This window comes from Sebastes umbrosus, chromosome 8, assembly GCF_015220745.1.
Source record: "Sebastes umbrosus isolate fSebUmb1 chromosome 8, fSebUmb1.pri, whole genome shotgun sequence".
In the NCBI taxonomy this organism is placed as follows: Eukaryota; Metazoa; Chordata; class Actinopteri; order Perciformes; family Sebastidae; genus Sebastes; species Sebastes umbrosus.
In genome coordinates, this window is record NC_051276.1 from 9,573,756 (window position 1) to 9,597,248 (window position 23,493).

Genomic DNA, 23,493 nt, shown 5'->3' on the forward strand with positions numbered 1-23,493 from the left:
ATCTATACACATGGTTGATACAATGACCGATACGAATACAAGAAGACGACCGTAATAAATGAGCGACAAAGTCTGTGAAGGCAGGAGGTCGGGGTGGATGGATGGGTCAAGCAAACACAGGACTTCCAATAAGGAAACCGCTAATAATGCTACAGATTTTGAATATGTAGACAGATTACAATGTTTAAATTTATAATGGTGACTATTGCTTTTATTATTAGTGTTAATTTTTGGTAGTAGGATTACCCACTTCGAAATGAGTCAAATTGTCCAAAACCTTATAAAACTGCCTGGAAAATGTTTCACTTGTATTCACAATACATTCACAACCTTATCTCTACGTACTGTACTCACCTGCCTGTTGCTGTTCACCATTTGAAGAACACCTGCCAGCCAGTCAGAAATGAGTATTTCCCGTGGTCATGGTACAGTACAATGGCGTATGTACAGTATAGGCCACACAAATTCTCAGTTAAAAGCTGTTATCCAAGTAATAGCCAAGTCAGCACAAAAAAATGAAGGCTGGTCCCTCATCAAGTTCAGGTAAAAAAAAACTGGAATTACCTAAATTCAGCATAATGTGATTTCTACAGCACTAGTTCCATCAGTACACAACAACAGCGTCAGATGTTGAGCTATGTTAAATTACAGCCAATGAAATCCAATATTTGCTGCAGATGTTTCAAAATAAAAGCCTACCAGCGACATGAGGGATTATTAGCCGCTGGAATGCTTTTATTGTGAAACATCTGTGCTGTAAGTGTTGACTTTCGTTGACAGTAGCATAACAGAGATCGAACAAAAGCAAGTAGGCCTTGAACTCTCAGAATTTGAGCCCCAGTCACTATTTGAAAATGTACAGTACACAGAGAGATGAGGTGAAACATGAGCCAAGTGGTCCATTAAGAAGAGAGGGGTGTCCATTAATCAAGAGGGGTGTTTCTTTGCTATGTCATATAGGGGCAACTGTAACAGAGGCCGGTTCACCACCACACAGGACGGGACAGGACAAGCCAGGACACGGTACCTCTCAATCATGGTGGCTTCCTCCTGCTCTCTTTTCCGCCTCTTTTTCTCAGCAATGCCGCGGAAAGCCCTGCCAGGACGTCGAAGAAGCGTTAAGTGGATTTGTGGGGGAATAAAATGTTGTTTTAGCTGCGCCTGACCGAACACCAAAGAATTTTTGTCGGAACCCAAACTGACCCAAGGGGTAAATAAAACCTTCACAGAACTTATCTGATTTAGCTCAGAAATCGTTTATACTGTAGTCCATACACGTTTGATTTTGAGCTGACTGACATGCCACAAAGTTGAGAGAAATTAACCAGATTTAAGCCCTTTGGGTCTAGTTGGGTTCGGGCATAAATAAATAACGTACCAGTTAGGGTGGCTGGGGCAACATTTAAGGGGTTGAAGGTGTCTATACGGGTTAGTGGGGGTTAGTTTTGCTGAGTGGTTAGAGTAAGCAGCACAGGGATGTTTATCCACCAGAGGCAGAGGACATGTGGCTGTCCTCAAGAAGAACACACACACAAACACACACACACACAAACACACGCACACTAGGACCACAATGCAAGATAGGGATCTACAAGAAGAGACACTGAGGAGTTGCCAGGAAACCCATCCTGCCCATCCAATGTGAGTTAACTATATTATCAAGTCACCAGTATCAGCCAACCAGTTCCTAGCACTACTAACTGAAAGTCATATTTGAGTTTTAAAATTATTTTTAAATCATTAATTCTGTGTGTGTGCCTGTCTTGGTGTCCATTATCTCTCATTCTGCCAGTGTGAAAGTTGGTCAGCGTGGGTGTGCCTTTCCCAGAGGGGACAGTAATGGCTCTGACAGGATGTCAGACATAATGAGAATCATCTGTGACAACGTATGTCAGAAAATGAAGTCATGTCCTGCAGCTCGGTTTTGACTGACAAACAGACAGACAGCTGATGAGCTGTGGAATGACAAACAATGGGCTGAAGTCACTGGAGTGTGTACAGTGCTTATTATCCAGAAGCCTTCATAGCTCTGCGTCTTGCACTGCCATTACAATATTTTTTCACTTTCTATTCCCTCTCCCTGAAAAAAGATGAACATGTTGGAAGTGACTCTTCCTTCAGCCTGTGACTCCATCCTTCCACCATCTGCCATCACCACAAACTATGAAAGCTGAGAGCCCTCTTCCTCTTTTGTACCATAAAGCAATCCAGCAGATTTCCCGCCAAATTCAACCAAGTGGTTCAAAAAAATAAATAACTACATTACAAGGCTGGTAAATGTTTCTCCAATAACACTGTTTGTTTATGGTGATAATATGTCCCAGATTTCATATGGGAATGCTTTTGTGATGTTGAAGTACTTCCATTTTCTATACAGAACTATGTAATAACTTTAAATTAAAGTTGTACCTACTGATATACTAGCTATACTAGCATGTAAAGCATTCCCAGTAAGATAAACTGGATTTATTTGGTGGTCTACATCGTATTAAAGGTGCAATGTGTAATGTCTGGCCACATGCTCATAAGAAATAGGGAGCAGCATTTCACCTCTACTAATAGGTCCATACAATCTAAAAAAAAACTTCTAACTACTAACTAACAGCAGGACAAGAACACACAAATTCAACTAAACTAGTGAAACTCTGAGAGCCGGTCGAAATAACACCGCCATTTTATAATCTCCACGTGTATCGTCGGCCTTTACTTTACTGTGACACTAACCGGGGACTTTATGGGCGGTGAACGCTTTGAAAATTTGTATATTTGATTAAATCCGAAGTGGCAGTAACGAGAAAATAACAAGTGTTTTTGTTTCGTCCTCCCTGCCACCAGGAAACTACTTCGCCAGGAGGAGAGCGGGCGTGGCTGGTAACCTGTGTAACGTCAGCAACAGAAAGTTTGGTGATCCGGCGGGGAGTCAGGGCGGTCCGCCGGGATCAGACCCCCGATGCTGGGGTATGCACTGGCTGAATTCGAGCTAACTGCTAACTGAAGGTCCGTCTCCCGTAGCAGCTGCCCGTCCTCCTCCTCCCAGCGAAGAAGTCTACCGTTGGCGGGGAGGACGAAACGAAAATAAGAGTTTTCTTGGCTGTACCACTTTGAATTTAATCCGATAAATGAACCAAAACGTACACAAACCCTGTACCTTCAACGTGATTGACAAGCCCTCGGGGCAGCTCTACTTCTTGGTCCTCTCATGTTGGACTGAGGACAGACCGGACGCTACAGTGACTCACTATCAACTCTCAGAGGAACAAGTGGTATTACAAGACAGGACGGGCCGGGGCTAGCTGGTTAGAATGCTCATTTCAGTAGATATTTCTGCAAGACAATACATAGATGTCTTTGACATAACGTCAACACTGTAACCTCTTCATATTCTGGTGATAATGGTAGTTAATGGTGTTTTAAACTAAAATTCTGGCCTTAATTTTATCACAGCTCTTATGATTTGAAATTTGCTTGACTTTAAAATAATTAATTGTTCAGACCTATTTAGGGATAATCTGATTATGTGTGTGTCTATTTTGATGGACTCCTCTCTTTTATAATACCGAATGCAACACTAATGTTAGATATATAAATACTTATTGTTACATGTCCTATTCATCGGCTTGACAAATATGCTTTTCATGAATGGTTGCATAAGCTAACAGCTTCAGGGCAGACATTAAGTGTGTGTAAGTCATCACTGTTATTTCCGGGTAAATGAAATAGATGAAAGACACTTCAATTAAGCAACTGTCACTATTCAGACGAGGTGCAACACTTACTTTAACTTGATGACTTATTATTCCTGTGCAATCAGTGAATTCAGTATCGCTGATTCTCATTTCATATCCTGTGGTAGAGTACTTACTTCCCTGCACTTGGGTTGACTGTTGACTGAATCTATAACTTCAAACACCCAGCCCAGCAGACACTGAGGTTCGAAGGGGTTAAGGAACACAGCAAACTGAATAGCACAAAGCCACATGAGGAGAAGGGTTCAGGACATGTTACGGTACCTAACTGACAGAGTGAGGAAAAAAAGGAAGAGCAACAAGGAAGAACAGTGGGGGGGCAGTTGAAAGAGTTACTCACGATATTCTACAGTCGTGGTATGGAAAGCCGCCACATCGAGAGGAGAGGGAGAAGAGAGGACAAAATGAAAGAGAAGTCAGCAACAGGGGCAGTCAAATATTCCACTCACATACATGTTGCACAAAAAAAAAAAAAAAAACTCACCTTGAGTGGGAAAGGCCCGACTATAAACTCAAAATATCAGTGAGCAAGGACAGAATCCTTGTCAGTCTAATTAGGACGTACAAATTGGACATCAATGGTGAAAGGAAGTGAGGAAATGTACACGACAGATGATGATGATGCTCATATCTACCTGATCTGATCAAAATGTCTCACTAAAAGAGCTCAGATTACGGACTGACAATAGACAAACAGTTTGATCAATTCAACAGCAAATGGGTAATTAATGAAACTGCAACAAACCCGACATACTAGACGTGAAATAATTAATTTGTAATCAAAGGCCAGTGCCAGGCCCATATGTCAGTCTGACCCCTATAGGGACACGGGCACATGGGAACAGATGGAAAAAAAGGGAGGAGAGACGCTGACATATGGGGAGAGAAGATGGAGCGTGGGAGAGACGAGGAAAAGATCACAGTGGGTGAGCTTTGTCTGTTTGAGGTTCATAATTATAAGATCTGGGTGATAGGTGATAATTAACTAGTCATGAGGAGAGTGTGTGTATGTGTGTGTATGTGTAAGTATGACCAACAGACACTTGTTAGGGGGTTAGGATCAGGGGGAGGGCTGCTCAGGGGGCCGAGGGGGTCGTCTATTACTCAAAAAGTTGGTGGTTCAATCCCCGGCTCCAACTATCTGCATGTCTAAGTGTCTTTGAGCGAGGCACTGAAAACCAAGTTGTTCCCCGGTGCTTTACAGCAGTCTTCTGCTTTTAATGCTTATGGTGGATTAAATGCAGAGGTCAGATTTCATGTATGTACCTGTATGTATGTGACGGCTGAGATAAAGTTTAAGTTGTTAACACCTTATTTTGAAAAACGGACATAGGCCCTGTTCAGACCTGGTATTAACATACGTCCTCAGTGATCGGATCACAAGTGGACAGCTCTAAGTACAGGTGTGAACGCACTCAACACGCATTGAGGACACATCTGAGATCGGATCTTTCAGACCACATTCTGAGGCGGTCTGGACCACATATGACCACATTCTTTTAGCAGTCTTGTCTCTTAATAATCTAAATTGTAATTAATTAAAATATATCTTATCTATAGGCTACATAATCTGCAGACTATCACACTAGACATGCAAAATGCATAATTATCATTCTGACGGAGATGTGTCAGTTTTTTTGTTCCGGTGCTTTGTGTGGAGCTTGCCCTCTCGCATTTTTTTTTTTTTTTTTTGTAAATTTATGACTTTAAAGGTTCCCGGTTTGATATTCAGAGCATTAATATCTCATCAACAACTATTGTCTATGTAAAGATATAGAGGGGTAATGTCTACCTGAGCAGAGAATGAAGTCTCTCTTTCTGTGTGTGTGTTGTAATCAGAGCTTCTCTGTGCTTTATTGACATAGCTGGGCAGACCGCACATGTCGCCCCCCCCCCCCCCCCGCCCCCTTATTAAACCTATTTATGGAATCAAATAACGTACAATGCTGGGAACAAAGTGCCAGGGGGAGTAAACAGCCCAGTAGGCCTACAGAGAAAATGGAGAGAAGCTCAGGGAGCTTTTGGGACTGACTAGTGCTAGCAAAGTGTTAGCAGTTAACTAGTTAATTAACTAGCCTTGCGAGTATACTTAATCAAATGAAAACTTTAACTTTAGTTTGGTTAAAAAATAATTTCAGTATGAGCAGCCAATTAATTCCATAGCTCAGAGGCGAACACAAAAGGTGAGAAACAGAATTGGACTAATAACAAGTTATGCTGGCTTCATATACTGGTGAAACCAACAAGTGAGAAATGTGTGAATGCTCATTAAGATTTTGTAGTAGAACGCTACATTTGAGCAGCGTGTCTTGGAAGGAAAAAGGCTGAGCCATATCCTGCCAACACGGCGGTGGTGCAGTGAGACACAGAAGTGATGTACAGAGTGGGAGGGAAGCCGGATTTCCATGCCATACTCACGCCTGCATGGTGGTGGTGGCTGTCTGAAAGCTGAACATATTCTCTTTGGGGAACCAGCTATTAGGATTGTCCTCTGCAAACACAGGAAACAAAAGCAAGGCGTGGTATCAGTTGAGTTGAGTGTTCAAACACGGGCCTTACAATTAGCGGAGGAGGATCGTGATGACAAAGAGAGTGTGAAGTGAAACATCTGAGGGTGAATGGGTGAAATACAACTCGTTTTACTGTTTTATTCACATTTAGGGTAGGTATCGTTATTATATTTTTACACCTATTACTTTACAAACTGTATGTATTGTAACTGTATTTCTTTACCCCTGTCATCAGTAGACACTCGGTCCTCGCTGTACATCCTCTCCAGTTTCTTGCGTGGCTTCCCTCCATCCTGCGTTGAGGTATCGAGGTCCAGGGAGCGCTGGCTTTGACACGGAGCCCGAATGCAGGTCACGCAGTCTGGGGTATAGTCATCCCGCGACGTCCCTCTCCTCATCCCCCAGTCACGGATGTTGTTGGCGCTCCCTGAGCTCTGCAGCGGCTGCGATGACGACTGCTGGCCACCGTGATGTTGGTGGGCATGGTGATGGTTGCTGCGGTGATGGCTACTACGGTGATGGCCACCGCGAGCGGCTGTGGCTGACGGCTGGCTGGTGCAGGACGGGTTGTGGCTGACTGAGGCAGGTGCCTGCTCCCTGGAGCCCTTCAGCACCTCCAGCTCCAGGCTCTCCTCGCTGCCACGGCCCCCAAGGGTCATCCCGCCTTCCCTTGTGATCGTGTACACCCTGGCCGGCTTCACCGCCACGCTCTGCTCTGGGCCTTTGGCACCCGGCGGCTCCTCCGTGGAGAGGCTGCGCTCAGCAGAGAGTCGACGTTTGGAAGGGCACGAAGGTGCTTGAGCCTGGATGGTGTTGACCTGAGGCTGAGACTGTGTATGAGCACTGGGTTTGGATTGGCTGGGCTGGTTGGGTTTAGCTATGGGTAAGCAGTGGATGTGTGGTGTCAGATTGTTGTTATGCAAACGTCTGACGTCTGGAGAGTCGCAGTCCTGGCTGGGGAAGGTGTCAGACAATAAATGATCTGGAGATAGAGGGGAAAGAAAAAGTTAGAAGATGGAGAGAAGTAAGCAAACAAAGTGACAGATAGATGTCATGTCTGTAATTTATACAGAAAAACACCTGGAAGGTAAATGAAGAGAGATCATTGCGCTGTCAGATTCATAGCTTTGGCAGCAGAGTGGTAAACATTTGCGAGCCAGCAAAGCTTTCGGGAGGATGAGAAGGGAAAGCAGAGAGGAGAGGTGACTGAGTGATAATAAAGAGCAGGTGAGGAACGATGAAAGATTTGGAAATGGATGAGCTGGTTTCAGTACATGAGGGGGCTTTGGCAAAAACAACAGTCCCTTCGTCCTGTAGGGTCATGGACAATAGATGCTCCTTCTCACAGAGTGCTGCAGGCTTGTAACAAAGTGTTTTTTCATGCTATCTGTGCTGTGGATAAACAAGTATGGGACACGCTTGTTGCAGAGTGAAACTGATATAACTGAGCAGAAAGCTCTGTTTAGATCATATAAGATTAATACTTTCTATTTTTTTTTTTAATTTGGCACAAAACTCCATTTGAAGTCAAGGATGAACTGACTAGATTTGAGTGGTCAAAGGTCAAGATCACTTTGCAATCACAAAACACGTTTTTGGCCAAGAATTCATATGCTTATTATGACAATGTCACACAAATGTCTAATAGGATAAAATGATGATAAAGAGGATAAAGGATAAAGGGATGACCGGTTGTCGGAGGCATACAACCGCAAGGCGGTAATTCTAGTGAGGTATGTTTCAGTGGCATTTTATGTAGTTTGATTGCAAGCTTATTATTTTGGGTAGGGTTCTTTTTTTTAAAGGAACAGTAGGCAGGATTTGGTGGCATCTAAGGTGTGGTTGCAGAATGCAACCAACTGAGTAACCCTCCACTCACTCCTTCCTTTCCAAGACTGCGGAAACGTGAACCACCGAGTGCAAAGCCGGCTCAGTCAGAGGCCATACTTACCCTAATAACATTACACTATACACTATAACATATAACACTATACGTATATATTATATACAGTATATGTTATATATTATATACTGTATATACTGTAACACTATCGATTTCAGCATATTTGAAGTTTTTCCTCCAGCCAAGCCTGATTTTTTGATAATATATACTACTGCATCAAACTGGAGAAATGGGCAAAAATTTGCTACTAGAATGTGACTGTAGTCGTTGGTGGTTTTGGTGTTCCTTGTTGATGTTCAGTGTTGGGTGCTAGATGATGATTTTCACCTGTTTCACCTACCTGCTCCGTTGCGGTTCTCTGGATTGGTATTGGACAGATATTCTCCAAATGCTCTGGCTGCTCTGTAGAGACAAAACAAAGTGCAGCAGTTAACCCTGAGCCCTCCTGCACAACTGCTCTTGTCAAACAAGAGAAGTGTCTCACAAAGAGTCCAGATTCTCTCCACATAAACAGTCTGTCTTTATCTGCGAGGCCTCTTCATGGGTCAATACATGCTATACCAGTCAAGGAGATTACACCACCAACACATTCTGTAAGAGTGTCCTCAGCTCATACTCTGTAACAGTGTGTTCTTATATAGTGACTGGAGCACTGGGAGACAGCTTGGAAGCTACAGCTTGCCTCTCCTGCACAGCTAGATAGGCCCCATAGGGGACTGTGACATTGCATGTGCCAAGCCATAAAGCCAGGAAATAAATGCAGGCGCGTAAACATGTTATATTGGCAGGAACTGGCGGGTTGTGTAGAAAATCTATGTGGCAGACTGTCTCTCTATATACATAAAACATAATGAGATAACTCTTCCATTCAATGCTCCTCAGATAGTTCTCTCCTCATGTTGCTGTCAGGCTTTAGCCAGATATCACCGGATTTGTGAAACATCAAAATGACCCTTTTGGATTAAAACACAAGAGATTTAATGGATGTTTTGTCCAAAGCAACTTACGCAACCACGAGTACATTCATTTTCAGCGTTGGTGGACACAAAATGGAATGTCCTGTACTCTGCACTGGTCTAGGACCATCCCTGTATCCTGTAATGCTAAAGCCATCCCAGAGATGCATAAACAAAAAGGCAACAGCGGTTCAGTCATGTTCCACCTCTAAAAGAAAGAACAGCCTCGAATAACTGCGATTAGCCTTCTAAAGCCACAAGTAATACCGCGAAGCTTTGAATACCTTCGAATATTTCTCACTGAGGCTTCGCAGCCCAGAAAATGGTATTCAGGACAGCTCTAGTTTGTAGACTATACAGGGCAAAACAGTTTTATCCTCTTTTGAAAAGTGGAAAATGACTCACAATAGATGCAGTATCATTATACTGTAGTTTATATTTCCTTACACAGAAACTGAGGAGCACTCAGTTCAGCTTATCTTTGAATAATAATATCCAGACTCTCCATTGTTCAGTAGTTATTACACTAACATTGTTCAGTTAGTGTAATATTTTGTTTTGTAGTCAGATACAGATGTCTCCCGTTGAAACACCCACATACTAATAACACACGTCATAAAAGATATAGGCCACAGACACACACACACACACACACACCTATAGGCCTGTAATCACTCTCCTCCCACTCACTCCGACCTGGTATTCCTGCCATCTGTACACACACAGATACACAGACAGACTCCAGAGTGTGCCACAATGTGGAGCAGCGTGCAGAAAAAAGTAGGCTACACACATAGACACGCACAACACGCTTTTTTGTATGCACGCAGGGCTGAATCTCAGGGGGGCTGCGGTGAAATGGAATTGCTGTGTTGTTGCTGTAGCCTCTATGCCTGCCTGCTACGACACTCTAAGTAATTAAATATTAGGCGGCACGTGCAGAAGCAAAAGCAGCGATGCTTCCCATGAAAAGTCCCCTCCCCCCCGCATGGATGATGGGAGAGGAGGAGGAGGAGAAGGGAGCTGAAAATGAAATCATCTCTGATCTATCTGCTTGACTTTCAATAATTCCGTATCCTATGATGAAAGAACAAGAGATGTCAAAAACATGTCACAGTTTGAAGAGGACAAAGCGCTGCGGTATACCGAGCAAACACGGACTGAACCTATATAGAGCTTATGGAAAATGACTCATCATGCAATTTTACTGCACCGCTGATGATGGAAAAAGTCTCATCTTGCGATTTCACTGTACATGGCGGCACAGCGGTGATCACAGCATGGTCAAAACGGCTTGCTGTTGGTCAACAGCGTAAAGTTTACCCGAGTTGATCTCAATGTGAAAATTTGTGAGAATTTACTAAGAGCAGAGATTCCATTGGAATGAATTTGTTTGCCATGCTGGTATGACCAGGCCTCGAAGGAGAAACACAGCACTTTAACACCGTTTCTGCATCTTCAGTTGTTGCCACAATAGGTTTATCACCAGTGTAATATCTGCTCCTTATGAACAGCATAATCCTGGTTAGCTAACAGCAAAGGCTGCTCCAGTCAACATTACAGTACAAAGTGTCCTTGGGCAACACACTGATACCCAAATTGCTCCTGAAGGCTGAGCCATCGGTGTGTGAATGAGTATTTAGATTAGATCCTGGTCGGCAGGTTGGCACCTTGCATGGTAGCCTCTGCCATCAGTGTATGAATGGGTGTGTGAATGGGTGAATGCTGACATGTAGTGTAAAGCGCTTTGAGTGGTCGGAAGACTAGAAAGGTCATGTATAAATGCAAGTCCATTTACAATTTACATACTGTACACACACACATATTCATTTTCCCTCCGGCTCTTGAGGAGTTTTCTCCACAGCCACAGCGAAGGCTCGACATGCTCCTCAGGCCAAAGTGATTCTCTGATAAGCATCAGCACAAAACATCTGTGCAGTTGTGTGTCGGAGAGTTTCAACACATGAATTATACATCACAGTTGAACTCTGCTGAGCTCCGGAGGTCCGGCGGTGCCTCGTCTTGCCGTGGCCCCGGCGCAGCCAAGTTTTTAACCTACTTCATGTTTTCAGCCATGTGACATGAGGAGGGGGAGGAGGGAGGAGAAGAGACACGGTGACATCAGGGAGATGTCTTTATAAAACCAAAATAGAAAGTATAAGGAAGGAGTGGGAGGTGGGATGAAGAAGGGAGGTATAATAAGTAAGGAAAGTGTATTGAATAAGGAGTGGAAGGGCAGAGTGAAGATTTATGATCCAGAAACTAGATGATGTCATATGCTATGACTTCTCCTCCTCCTTCCTTCTCTCTATGTGTGAAGGAGTGGGATGACTGTATATATGAGGCACATAGCGATGATGCACGGTATAGATGCCTGGGGACACATTCACGTCTAATGGCACGATGGTGCTGGAGGAGCCTCAGTTGTACAGACACAAGAATAAAGGCGTCCTCTGCTAGTTTGACTAAGTGCTTTTGCTTTTGTCTATGTGTCCAGTGCATTTACTGTGTACAGACAATATATGCCAAGTATTCTGTGAATACATGGTTGCCTCAAGTACGCTTGTATACGTGTATCTTGGTTGGCATTTTGAAGATTGGACCACAAGTAAATAAGTGGTTGTGCAACATCTACACTACATTGTCCTTTATAGTTAAAGTCATACAGTGAAATATTATGCATAATGTATTACTGATGCAAACTCTCTTGTGACTTCTTTAAAGGAATACTTCACCCACAAAGAAAAACTTTTTTTTTTTTCAAGAATTTAAGGTAACACACGGTGAGTAATTGATAAACAAATGGCAATTTTAAGGGTGAAGTATTCCTTTAAGGTTAAGACCTGTTCACACCAGCATTCAAAATCGCAAAATTTCCCCAAGAATTCATATCATTCCAATGCAATCGCTGCAATTAGTGGATTTCATCACAAAGTAAATCTGTGTCAACTTTAAAAAAAGAAAAAAATACAACTCTGGTGAACTTTGACCCGCAAAGTTGTGCTGTTATCAATAGCAAACAATAGAAAAAATATATTATTGTAACTTTATCATGATTTGTTCAAATGTAATCTTGTAAAACTAATAAATACAGTTGTTTGAAGGTGTTTTCACAGCAGTATAACATAGATATTACAGAAGGAATTATGACCTGTTTAACTTCCGAACACTAACGTTAGCAGCTTATAATACCTAATTAAAACTACTAATGCCTCTCTATCATCTATCTTATATTACTGTGAAAACACCTCCTTCAAACAACTGGATTTATTCAAGTTTCTCACCAAAAAAACTACATTTTACAAGATTTCATTTGAACACATCATGGTAACAATGACTTCAGGACGGTTGAAATCATTTATCAGGACAGTGGTGGAAAAAGTTAGTCTGGAGCCTTGTATACCAGCTGCTATAACAAAACTAAACGACAAAAAAACAATCTGTATCGGCCGATATGGCTCATCGACGTCGGCAATCGTATCGGCAGCAAAAACGTGGGCATCAATCAGGGCATCTCTAACTGCAACTTAACCTATAGCTATGTGTGATGTACTGTGGTTCACACATTTCAAGGAACAAGGATCAGGGCCTTTCGCCCACCCTGTGACTGCTCTGTGCTCTTAAACCTCGGGGCACACAGCTGCACAAATACACAATGACTTATAAAACATTATTCAGTAGGTGAATATGGAACCGAAATGTGTCGAGAAAGCCAAATTATAGGTTTTCTAGACTGTTTTTCTGTAGCTGCATTCAGGCAGAAACATCAATCATACCAGATTGCACTGATATCCCAAAAAAAGACAATATCAGCCCGAATGTATCATGTAAGCAGTAAACTGCAGTAAGCGATAACGCAGCTTTTTTTTCTTAAAAGCGAGGCTGTGTCATCATTTAGTCTGTGACTGCATGTTTCACTGTGACAGGCTCTAAGATGAGTGCAGCCTCCACAACCAGCTCCAGCTGATGGAGGCGGTTTGTTCCGACCCTGCTGTGCCCTCCATGTTCCATCCGCTCTCTGGGTGGTGATCAGACCATAATTAGTCAGATCAATGGGAGGACTGCCGGCCATCTTACTGCTCACCTATCTGCTTCTATCATTAACAGGGAATCATTATATCCTACATAGTTATTGTCCTCTGGACTGTTGAACAAAAAGTAAATGTAAAGAGGAAAAAAGATAAAGCAGTAAAGTGGAGTGGGAGAGGAGAAGAAAAGGAATTGGTGGACAGAAGGTAAAGATTAAAACAAGGAGAAGGTGAGTGTTATATAGGAAGAACCAAAACCAAAATTAAAGACATCTGTGCATATTAAAAACATTGCACTGAATCATATGTTACATCTCACTTGTCTAGAAGCCATAGATCTTAAATGGGACATGTCATGGAAAGCTCACTTTTTCAGTGCTTGTGCACATACATCTGGGTATCTGGAGCGCCTACCAACCCACCAACTGTGAAATAAGACAACCCAGTCAGTTTTTTTGTGGGCTGCCTAGATCGGAAAACATGCAATCTCAGAACCCATCACATTTGGCTCCCCTTCCTATGTCACATGCAAGCTCATTAGAATATAACCCAATATTAAGCCAATCAGAGCAGACTGGGCGTTTTTGGGGACAATGGCTTAAAGAGACAGGCACTAAAACGAAGCGTTTCAGACAGAGGGTGAATACAGGTGTATTCAGACAGACACTGAGAAAAATGATGTGTTTTTTTTAACATTAAAGCATGTAAACATGTTCTAGTAGAAACCCAAAATACAAGTAGGAACCTCAAAATGAGCAGTATTTGTCCCCTTTAAGTTGCATCATTGAGAAACTATATTCTTCCTCTGGTCATTGAGGTTCTTGGACCAAAAAATATTCGTGAGGAAAATAACCGCAGCCCTGTGTTTATTTTTGTATTATAAATACTACTATGACTTGAAGGACATGAAATGGCTCAATAAAAACAATAAATACTGAAAATTAAATGGTTTCACAGTTGTAATGTGTTAAAGTTTGCTAACTTTGTCTCAAAATCTGCAAAAAAGAGAGACAACTACTGACATTTTAACTTCTTTCACTGCTTACATATCACCCAACATCTATCTCTGGTTCTTTGTCTTCAAGTGAAATTTAAACTGCATCTATTATTGCATTCATTTCTTACTCCTCAACTGGCATTTCAACTGCTTTCACCTCTAAAGCCACTCCCACTCATGATCAGTGCTAAAACCGCTCTGCGCTGGCTGTGCCATTGTTTTCCTACGGGGAGAGCCGTGGAGCTATAGGCGGAAGCGCGACTCTTGGCTCGGCACACCGCTGACCTTTCAAAGCGCAACCAATGAGATAACAGCTGTACGTGACACTTCTTGAAGAAGTATAACTCTGCTGCGCTTTGCCTCTACAAGTGTCTGCGTTATCCTCTGTACCCTACGTCACGTTGAGCAAAGAGTAAATCTCATCTGAAGGCAGCTCAAGTCTTCAACTAACTATTCAACTGCTTGAATTATATGGTTATATGTCAATTTACATTCTTAAACTGAATGGTGGGTATAAGAACACAGGGTGCCGTATGCCGTGCAGTTTGTAAAGCCCCTATTGGCCTATATAAATAAAATTGACTTAAGATTTATACAGCAGCAGTCTGACCTGTGTCCACTGTTATCTGTCTGTGTCCCCATCTGTCCTTTCACTGCCTATCTCTGCACAACACACACTGGGAAGGTTGGCTATAGTCAAAGGCTGATGACTTCATTAAGAGACACTTGCTCCGCTACACTCCACTGACAACAAAGGCCATGAGTCAGGGAATTGCCCATATCTCCCAAGAGGCTGTAAGTGGTTTCATCAATAGTTGCTGGAGGGAAAGACACATATGTAAAGCCTCCTGTTCAGATAGGCTGAGACCCGTCTGTTGGGCTGATGTTGGCTTTTATTAAAGGGGCACTGTGTAAGAGCTTTATTGTGTATTGTATATTATGTATATTATTTGACCTCTGCTCTATTTAACTAGAGTAGTCCTTTCTTGTGATAAATTTGTGACTATAATTACAATGTCAATAAGAGGTTAAGATCAGGGCGAGCTTTATTGATGTGGCAATTCCTTCTGGTCATCACTGAAGGTCAGCAGATGACTTAATGACACTTTACAAAGCATCTCGGATATTTTGGAGGATTTTTTCCCTGAAAATGCGCAGGTTTTTAATATTATTTTGATGCCAGATGGAGGGAGGATTTTAATCGCCAGTCTGGAAAACCTGAAATGTAAACTAAATGCCTCACCTAAAACAGCTGTCAATCTGGTTTCAATGGGGAGTTTTAGGGTGCTGTTATGGCCAAAGGGTACTATACTCCGGAATGATGTGTCTACCTTGATGAAAACATAAATCTTGTGGAAAATTTAAAAAATATTTGACCCAACCCTTTTGCCAGACAGGATTGGTGATGTTGGACGATTCTGAAAACCCAGATTAAAGTTGGGTGAAAATGTTTTTAATGTTAACTGCCAAAAAGTCTTTATTTCTACAATATCTGTGCATGACAACTACACAATATGGTTATGGTTATAGGCAACTAAAAGACAGATTGGGTGCAGATTGTGGTTCCTGTTAAAACTGCCATTCCAAGCATCACTGTCCTCAGGAGGAACTGTCCTGTCAATAGCACAACCCACTGAGGAGCTGGAGGGACAGCAGGCGGAAAACTTGTCTTCACCAGGCTGAGTAACACCAGAAATTTACTAGACAACAGTAGTTTTCAAGTAGACTCCATGAGATGTATCCAGGAAGAAAACTGCATTGTTTTTTTCTTGTTGATTCATTTTAATTTTCACCCGCCCAACAAAGCTACTTCTAGTGAAACCAGAAAACCAGGACACCCTGGGGGTCTATAGGGGAGGGACCATAGGGCGCCGACCAGGAACTGCAACGTCCCCGTTTCGCATCCAGCTGGATCCAACTTTGTTGTGTGTCCTTTCCCATCCCTCTCTCCCCTCATTTCCATGTCAACTATCAAATAAAAGGAATGAAATGGCCATAAAAATAATTAAAAAGTTGTGCCATTTGAACAGCTGCTTATGAAGATTACACTACACTAAGCACACCAGAGAAAAATAAACGAGGCACTCAACCCTGAGAACACTGTACCTACTGTCAAGCACGATGGTGGTGGTGTCATGCTCTGAGGCTGTTCTGCTGTGCTGCATTGCAGAAAATGGGATATAATAATGAAGAAGAAAGATAACAACATGAAACCATCAGTTGGACAGATAAATACTGGATTGCATTTGGGGCGTTCAAACAGGACGATGACACTAAACACATATTGAAGTGGTTTGAGAATGGCTGCATAAAGATCAAATTAAGCTTTTGGAATGGTCTTTCCAAAGTCCAGACCTCGACCCCATTGTGTTCTGCCAACCCGGCTTCACTCCCAACTCATCAAAAACCACTGATTGGTCAGTGCCCCTCTGTGTCTGATACCGACACCCGGTGGCACCCTTTAGCGTCCGTATGGAATGCATCTGGCTTTCAGCAAACTCCAATGTAGTAAACCCAACCGCGTCATTATTAGCTGTAGTTTTAAGAGAGAGAAAGTCGGGTGGGATGTGAAGATGGATGAATCAAATAAACAAACGGAGGACTTTCACCCAGGAGACTGCTGTTGGTATCCTGCGTGAAACCAAGTCAATGTTTACTTATTTTACCTTAGTTTTGTTATGTAACTGGCGTACTTAAATATACGACGGCGTAATAGGGCCATTGTAGTTAAAAAAAAAAATTAAAGAGCTGGGGAAGGGGGGTAATGTTCCAAGTAAAAAATTCAGAGATTAAAAAAATAAATTTCCGGGAAAAAAAACGTTGATATTCTCTGAGATTAAAGTGGCACATTTATGAGAGGAAACTCCCAAATTTGCGAGATTATAAAGTCATAAATTTACAAGAAAATACAAACATGTATTTGTTCTCAATGTTTTCTTTCATGAACATAAATAATAATAGTATAGAAGCTACAGGAAAATAGAGACAAACAACATTTATCTTTGAAGACACAAAGGCATGTGTCTATTTATTTCAGCACAGATAAAAATCAACCGATATATACAATATATAGAGTAATATATTTTGCACTCAACAAAAATACTATACATATTTTTTATTATGGTTTTGTACTGTACCATTTTCTGAGTTTTTTCCCGCAAAATGTACGACTTTATAATCTCACAAATTTCTGATTTTTTTTTCTTGCAAATGTATGAATTTATAATCTCAGAGAATATCCAAGTTTTTTTTCTCATAAATTTATGATTTTAATCTCAGAATATTTCCCCCCTCCTTCCCTGTACTATTTTTTTTATTTAACCTACAATGGCCTTAATACGTCGTCGTATAAATAACACTAGTTGTGTAACAAATTTACTTATTTTTACGTAACAACCCAAACCTTGATGTTTCCCTAAGCCTAACCAAGTAGTGTTGTTGTGTCAACAACTCTCTCTCTCTCATCAATTAAGTTTCTCTTCACTGCATCAAATAATACAGATGTGCTGTAATAAAGCCAACTCACCATAACATCATTAAGGATACTAAATATCATCTATCAGCACTGTTGGCTTAGAAATATCGTGTCGTATTTGGTCTTCAAAGTCTCAGTGATGGTTTTCCATAATTGTGGTTGTGACAGGTTTATGTTTTAGAGAGGGGACCCAGATGTTTTATAGCTAATAGCCACACTGGACCGTGGCTGGAGCTAATCTGTGCAGTGATGAGGACAGAGTCCTGGAGCTGGTCTCACAATCTTGTGGGAAAGAGGCCATGAAATCACATTTTCACTGAAGTGGAATCTATTAACACCTGAAAACTGTTGTGCTGAGCAATTCCTTCGGAAAGTGACTCAAACATTCTTGAAATATTAAAGGCGACGGTAGCTCTGAGGTGCTCGTAATCTTTGCTATCGTGTGTTTTTTTTTTCCGTGTGTGCTGTTTGTTCTCAAAAGATTTGTCATAAACGGGACAGGGAGGCAGGTGGGCCAGCACTAAGTGCTTCAGGCACAGCGCATAAAAGAAAACTCATTTTCCCCCCAACTTCCCTTAAAAAACGGAGACATTAAGCACACAATTAAGTGCACGGTAAAAGACTTTCATCAACCTTTTTAACCTTTTCACAATCCTCTCGGTGTATTAAACCAGAACCGGTGTCGACACTGTTCATACATTACGGGGCTCCAGAGTGCGAACAAATCTGTCAAGTGTGCGACTAAAACATTTTCATTGGTCACACCGGTGCGCCTGACATTTAGCGGGTCTGTGTGTGTGTGTGCATGTATGAAACCGCGCCCTTCTCCTCCTCGAGCGACGTCACAATCATAAAACATACCGCTAATTCATAATGAAGAACTATTAATTGCTAATTTGTCAAGAAAAATGCTGCAGTGTTCGTTACACCTGTCCCCAAACCAACATCATAAGTGGAGGTAACTGCTGCACCATGTCTCCCCGGTTTCCCCGATAAGATGCCTAAACCTGACTGGAGGCGCCGGATTAATTTCAGAAGTGTGTGAAGGGTGTGTGTGTGTGTGTAAAAAGTAAATGTAAAAAGTTTAGTCTGCAGCCCTGCATTAGCATCACAATGGACCAAAAGGAAAAAGACACAATCTACTTCAAATCAGCCCATTTTTAAAAGCAGATTTATTTTGGCATCGTCCTTCTTCTCATCCCATTTCGATGCACTGAGACGCTTCACTTGATTCTCTTGATCAACCCGAGCTCTGCCAGCAAATAAAAAATGTAAAATAGCTGGATGGCCTGACTGTACTTGAAAATAATGAATTCCATGTTGAATTTCAGGTTAATGGCAAAAAAGAGAGCAATGACACACAACAGCAAGGTCGGCCTGGTTCACGCCAGATTTCTGACCAATTTCCAAATGCTAACACAACATCACATGTTGTCAACATTCCTAATCTGAATATCTTGATGAATACCCTGAAATCTTGCAAGGTGTTGTGGGTAAACTCTGCACAGTACACTCAGGTTTGCCAAAGAAAAGCAAAGAGTGAGAAACAATAGAACAAGGCTAACACACACACACTTACCACTGACCAAACTGACACCACGTTTTCATCTGGACAAACAAGTTTAAATCATTTGAATTTTAGTTCTGAGTTTATATTTTAGGTTTCGTGGTGATTATGATTTGAAAAGTAAATATATGATTTCATGATTTCATCCAGCCGAAATTCAGAGGAAAAGTACACGTTTTTGAGCAACACCAGGAACAAAAAGCTTATTGTTTTTCACACTGCGTCCGATGACGTCACATAGGGGAGCGTTGGTAGTGAGTCTGGGCAGTTGTCCTCTGGTGTGTATGTCTTCGCAAGGTTTAGTTTGCATTTCACCGTTTTGCATCATTATTGTCTCTTTATCTCTCTCTCTCCACCACTCTCCCTGTAGACCAAAAACACAGTGTGGAGCTGGTTCTGGGATGTATTTTTTTACCTCATCAGGAACAAAAGGATCCACTTTTTTAGTCTTTAAAATGGATCTAGCTGGGACGCTCTTCCTTTTGTCAGGTCATGGACATAAAAACATTAATCTTTTGGAGGGGAAAATGCAGTTTTCAAATCATTTTCCCGCACACTAATTCACTTTGGATGCAAACCCATAATCTGCTTTATAGGTTTTTAAGACATCAGCACGCTTTAACCGAAGCGCTCGTCGGAGTGTTAATCAAACCTGACCAATGCATACAATGCGTATATTACAAAGTGCTTAGTATTTTCAAGTGAACGAAGTGAGACTTTAAAAGGACAGCTGTGTGAGGTATAGGCCTAAGGGTCAAAAAGGGGGTGCTGGGAGAAGAGGATCCCATTAAACACGCTTACTTCCAGTATAATCCCTCCACTGCATTTCTATTCACATTTACCCAAATACAAAGACGTGGGATTGGATTAGAGAGAGGTGAAACTCTGCTCATTCACCGCACAACCGATAAACTCAGATCATCAGCAGGTTGGAGACACCACTATAATCCTGGCTCTGCTCAGAAACGGAGCACCTGGGATTCAGGGGAAGTGCTATATTGTTCGCTGAGAGTCATTAAACTTCTTGTCTACTGGAGTGTGGCTCACGATCGCTGATAGAGCGGGAAATGCGTATACAAGCACACAGTCAGTCGCCTCGGCAGCGGTCGGCATGCGTGTCCGGGGTGCTGCTGGCGGCGATCGGCGCGATTTATGGAGAGTTAAGCGTGAGGTGTGACAAAAGCGAGCGAGGCGGAGAGCGAGGTGATAAACAGATAAACAGCAAAAAGGAAGACAGAGACAAATGGAGTTGGAGAATGGGGGGTGTGGGGTGACTGTGTAAGTAGCCTAGATGGAAAGGTCATACACTGTGTGCTTTATAGCATATGCGTGTGTTTTACTGGAGAGTAGCTGTGCACAGGATCATAAGGTGGGTGTATACACACATGACTGAGAGCAGAAGTGCTTCAATCGTCTGCGATCTGAGGTCAGCTGGTGGGCGACTCAGACCGCATCTCCTACCACAGAACATTAGTCATACCGCAGCCTCCGGACCGAGTACACACTGATCTGACACCCGAGACACAAAGACCTTTCATGGCATGACTCATACATTCAGAGTTAAATGTCATTAGAATTAGTCAAAGTCCAGTGAGTCTAGCTGGAAGTTTGTAGATGGTCATGTCACTAAGGCAAAAGGAAATACACCCTCTGGTTGCATCTACCTACTGAACAGCATGCAACTACAGGACAGAGCTTTTCCTCAAGTCATAATTATATAGAGAGCTCAGAGCATTTTAAATGTATAGGTCTGGCCATTTATATACAATAACTAAATATCAAATATAAATGAGAAATATGATACATTTAACACAAGCATCATTTTTTTAAAAGGTGTGTATAGCCCTAAACTAATAGCAAAACATAATTAAAGCTGAAGCAGGCGAGATCGGAGCAAATATGATTCAAAAGAAGTTATTTTTATAAAACGGTCGCTAACTCGTGACAGCAGTACATGAGACAGGTAACCTGAAAAAAATCATGTGCCTCTGTGTCCTCAGGTGCTCCTAACGGCATCTGCAAGATTTCACAGACCGGAAGAAAACAAGCAGTAAGAGCTGATCTGAGGTCTGCCATCCATCTGCTGTCTATGAGAGCCGGCTGTCAATCACTCGACCAAACTCCGACCAAACGGTCAAACTAGGCAGCGCTGATCAAATATAAATCAATATTATGTTACGTTAATGCCTATTTCTCCTCTCAAATGTTTTCAGAATCATTGTGTAGTGTACTGTTTAGCTGTAAAAGTTTGTGACGAGGCCGCCATTGTGAAATCTGTTGAAGGAACGCCAAGTTCCGATTCACATAACCGGAGCACAGCCAATAGGAACGCTCTCTTTCTCTGAAATTAGATTTTTTAAAGCCTGAAAACAGAGCCATGAGGAGGTGCAGAAGTCTAGTTATCTCTCAGAACACTTGAATTACAATATGCTGAAAGGTTATTATGGAATTTTTGCCCAATGAAGCCAAAAATATACTGCCTACTGGTACTTTAAGTAACACTGATGTCTAAGGCTGTAATGATTATTTCAACTATGGATTAATCTGTAGATAATGAATCATTAGGTCTAAAAAGTGTCATAAAAATGCCCATACATACATATTAATCACACAAAAATATATATATATATATATATATAGAGAGAGAGATCTTATGACAATGTTTGCTTTGAGAGAAATGAAAGGTGTAAAACCTGCTTCAACATCAAGAAGGTGGTTTGTACATTTGGGGAAGATTCATGAGAGAAAAAGGAGCGTTAGAGAAAGTTCAGAAGGAGCTGTGCAACCAAACATTGATTTACTCCATGTGAGAATAATATCTAAATTTATGAATTTATTGTTAAGTGGAAGCTAATTGTAACTTCTTTGGTGGGCTACTTTCACACTCGACTGTCTAAAATCCTCTTGGATATATGGACTCTGGTAGTTTTGGAGACGGTGGACTCTTCTGCTCCTCCGTGCGCCTTCAGAGCGACCACGTTACCCAAACACTCACCTGACTTTTGCGGCTACGGAAGATATCGCATCACTCCTCAGATTCTTCCTTTTGGACACCGCAGTTCCCATGCTGAAGTGGAAACGACCCAGGAGACAAAACGCGGACCATTCCTTCCACAGACTGACCGGCGACCGAAACAAAACAAGAGAGGAGAAACACCACGCGGGGAAATATAAAAAAAAAAAACATCCGTCGGTTATCCAACGAGTACCGAGTATGATTATTTCATGTTTATAATAAGGCTATCATTTCTTTTGATAAAAAAAACCTCAATGTTCCAGACAGGAGAGACAGGCTGAGCGCAGCAGCGCTGCTGGAGGATGGACGATGGAGAGTGGTGGTGCGCTCTCCTCTTCTCTCCTCCTCTTCTCTCCTCTCTCCTCCTCCTCTCCTCATCCAACTGAAGCTTCCAGGAAGGAAACTGAGACCATAAAAGGAAGACGTGTCTCCTGCACGGCCTGGGCATTATTAGCAGGGGGGATGATAAATGGCAGCTCATTCTAGGTGTATATTGGATAGAAGAGGAGGTGTGGACACTTGAGTCCAGAAGTAATCTTGCAGCTTAACATCACTTATCTAACAAAAACAAAAACATGTCATTCAAGTGGGCACTGTGGGCCTAATAAATAAACTAACAGCTAATATTTTACTTTAAAGTTATAATTAGTTATATAGATTTTCATGACATCAAAGCCCAGTTTATGATCAACATGTTTTTTTTCCCTTACAATTACGCTTATTATTATCTTTATAGTAGACTAGTTTTTTATTGGGAGTGAAAATTTGGTACAGATCAATCAAGTAGATGGAGATCACTGACATCAGGACCACACATATGTCTCTACTTATGTTTATGGCAATCCATCAAATAGATGTTGAGAAATTTCAGTCTGGACCAAAGTGGTAGAACGACCAACTAACCAGTCAACCTGATCTCATGGGGAGGCGTATAAATAGCACAACATTTCCACATGTCATGACAACGCATTTTAGGCAACAAAACACTTGGTTATGATTTTAGGAAAAACATCACGGCCGAGCTTAAAATAAGTAAACTAACTAAAATACGGAATATACGTCAAAAACGTCATTTCAAAATAACTCAACAACACTTTGGGACATGAACACCGGTGTCCTGGTTGAAAGTCCTTTGTTTGTAGGACCCATCCACCCACCATCAGCAGTCTCTCGCACTGTTTATTCTACGTCACCAGCTGAATCACTGGGTGTTTATTGCAACTTCAGCCATGTCTGCTATACTATACCTTAATTTCGACACACGGTCAGCTCTGCTCGCTCACCGCAGCAGCTTT

The 23,493-nt window shown here is 41.9% G+C and overlaps 1 protein-coding gene across 3 annotated transcripts in view; it reads right to left on the reverse strand.

Annotated features, from left to right (window-relative positions):
- Nucleotides 1-22,609, reverse strand: part of nsmfb (NMDA receptor synaptonuclear signaling and neuronal migration factor b) — a 54,592-nt gene extending 31,983 nt beyond the window's left edge. The window contains exons 1-6 of one of the 3 annotated variants that reach the window (XM_037778732.1): nucleotides 22,178-22,609; nucleotides 8,500-8,561; nucleotides 6,480-7,238; nucleotides 6,165-6,237; nucleotides 4,087-4,092; nucleotides 1,028-1,096 (exon numbers count right to left, since the gene is read on the reverse strand). In XM_037778732.1, the coding sequence (XP_037634660.1) occupies nucleotides 1,028-1,096; nucleotides 4,087-4,092; nucleotides 6,165-6,237; nucleotides 6,480-7,238; nucleotides 8,500-8,561; nucleotides 22,178-22,248 (1,040 nt within the window). In that variant the 5' untranslated portion in view covers nucleotides 22,249-22,609. The remainder of the gene's footprint in view (nucleotides 1-1,027; nucleotides 1,097-4,086; nucleotides 4,093-6,164; nucleotides 6,238-6,479; nucleotides 7,239-8,499; nucleotides 8,562-22,177) is intronic. The other 2 variants (XM_037778735.1, XM_037778733.1) reach the window with 2 other exon arrangements.
- Between the last annotated feature and the right edge of the window lie 884 nt (nucleotides 22,610-23,493).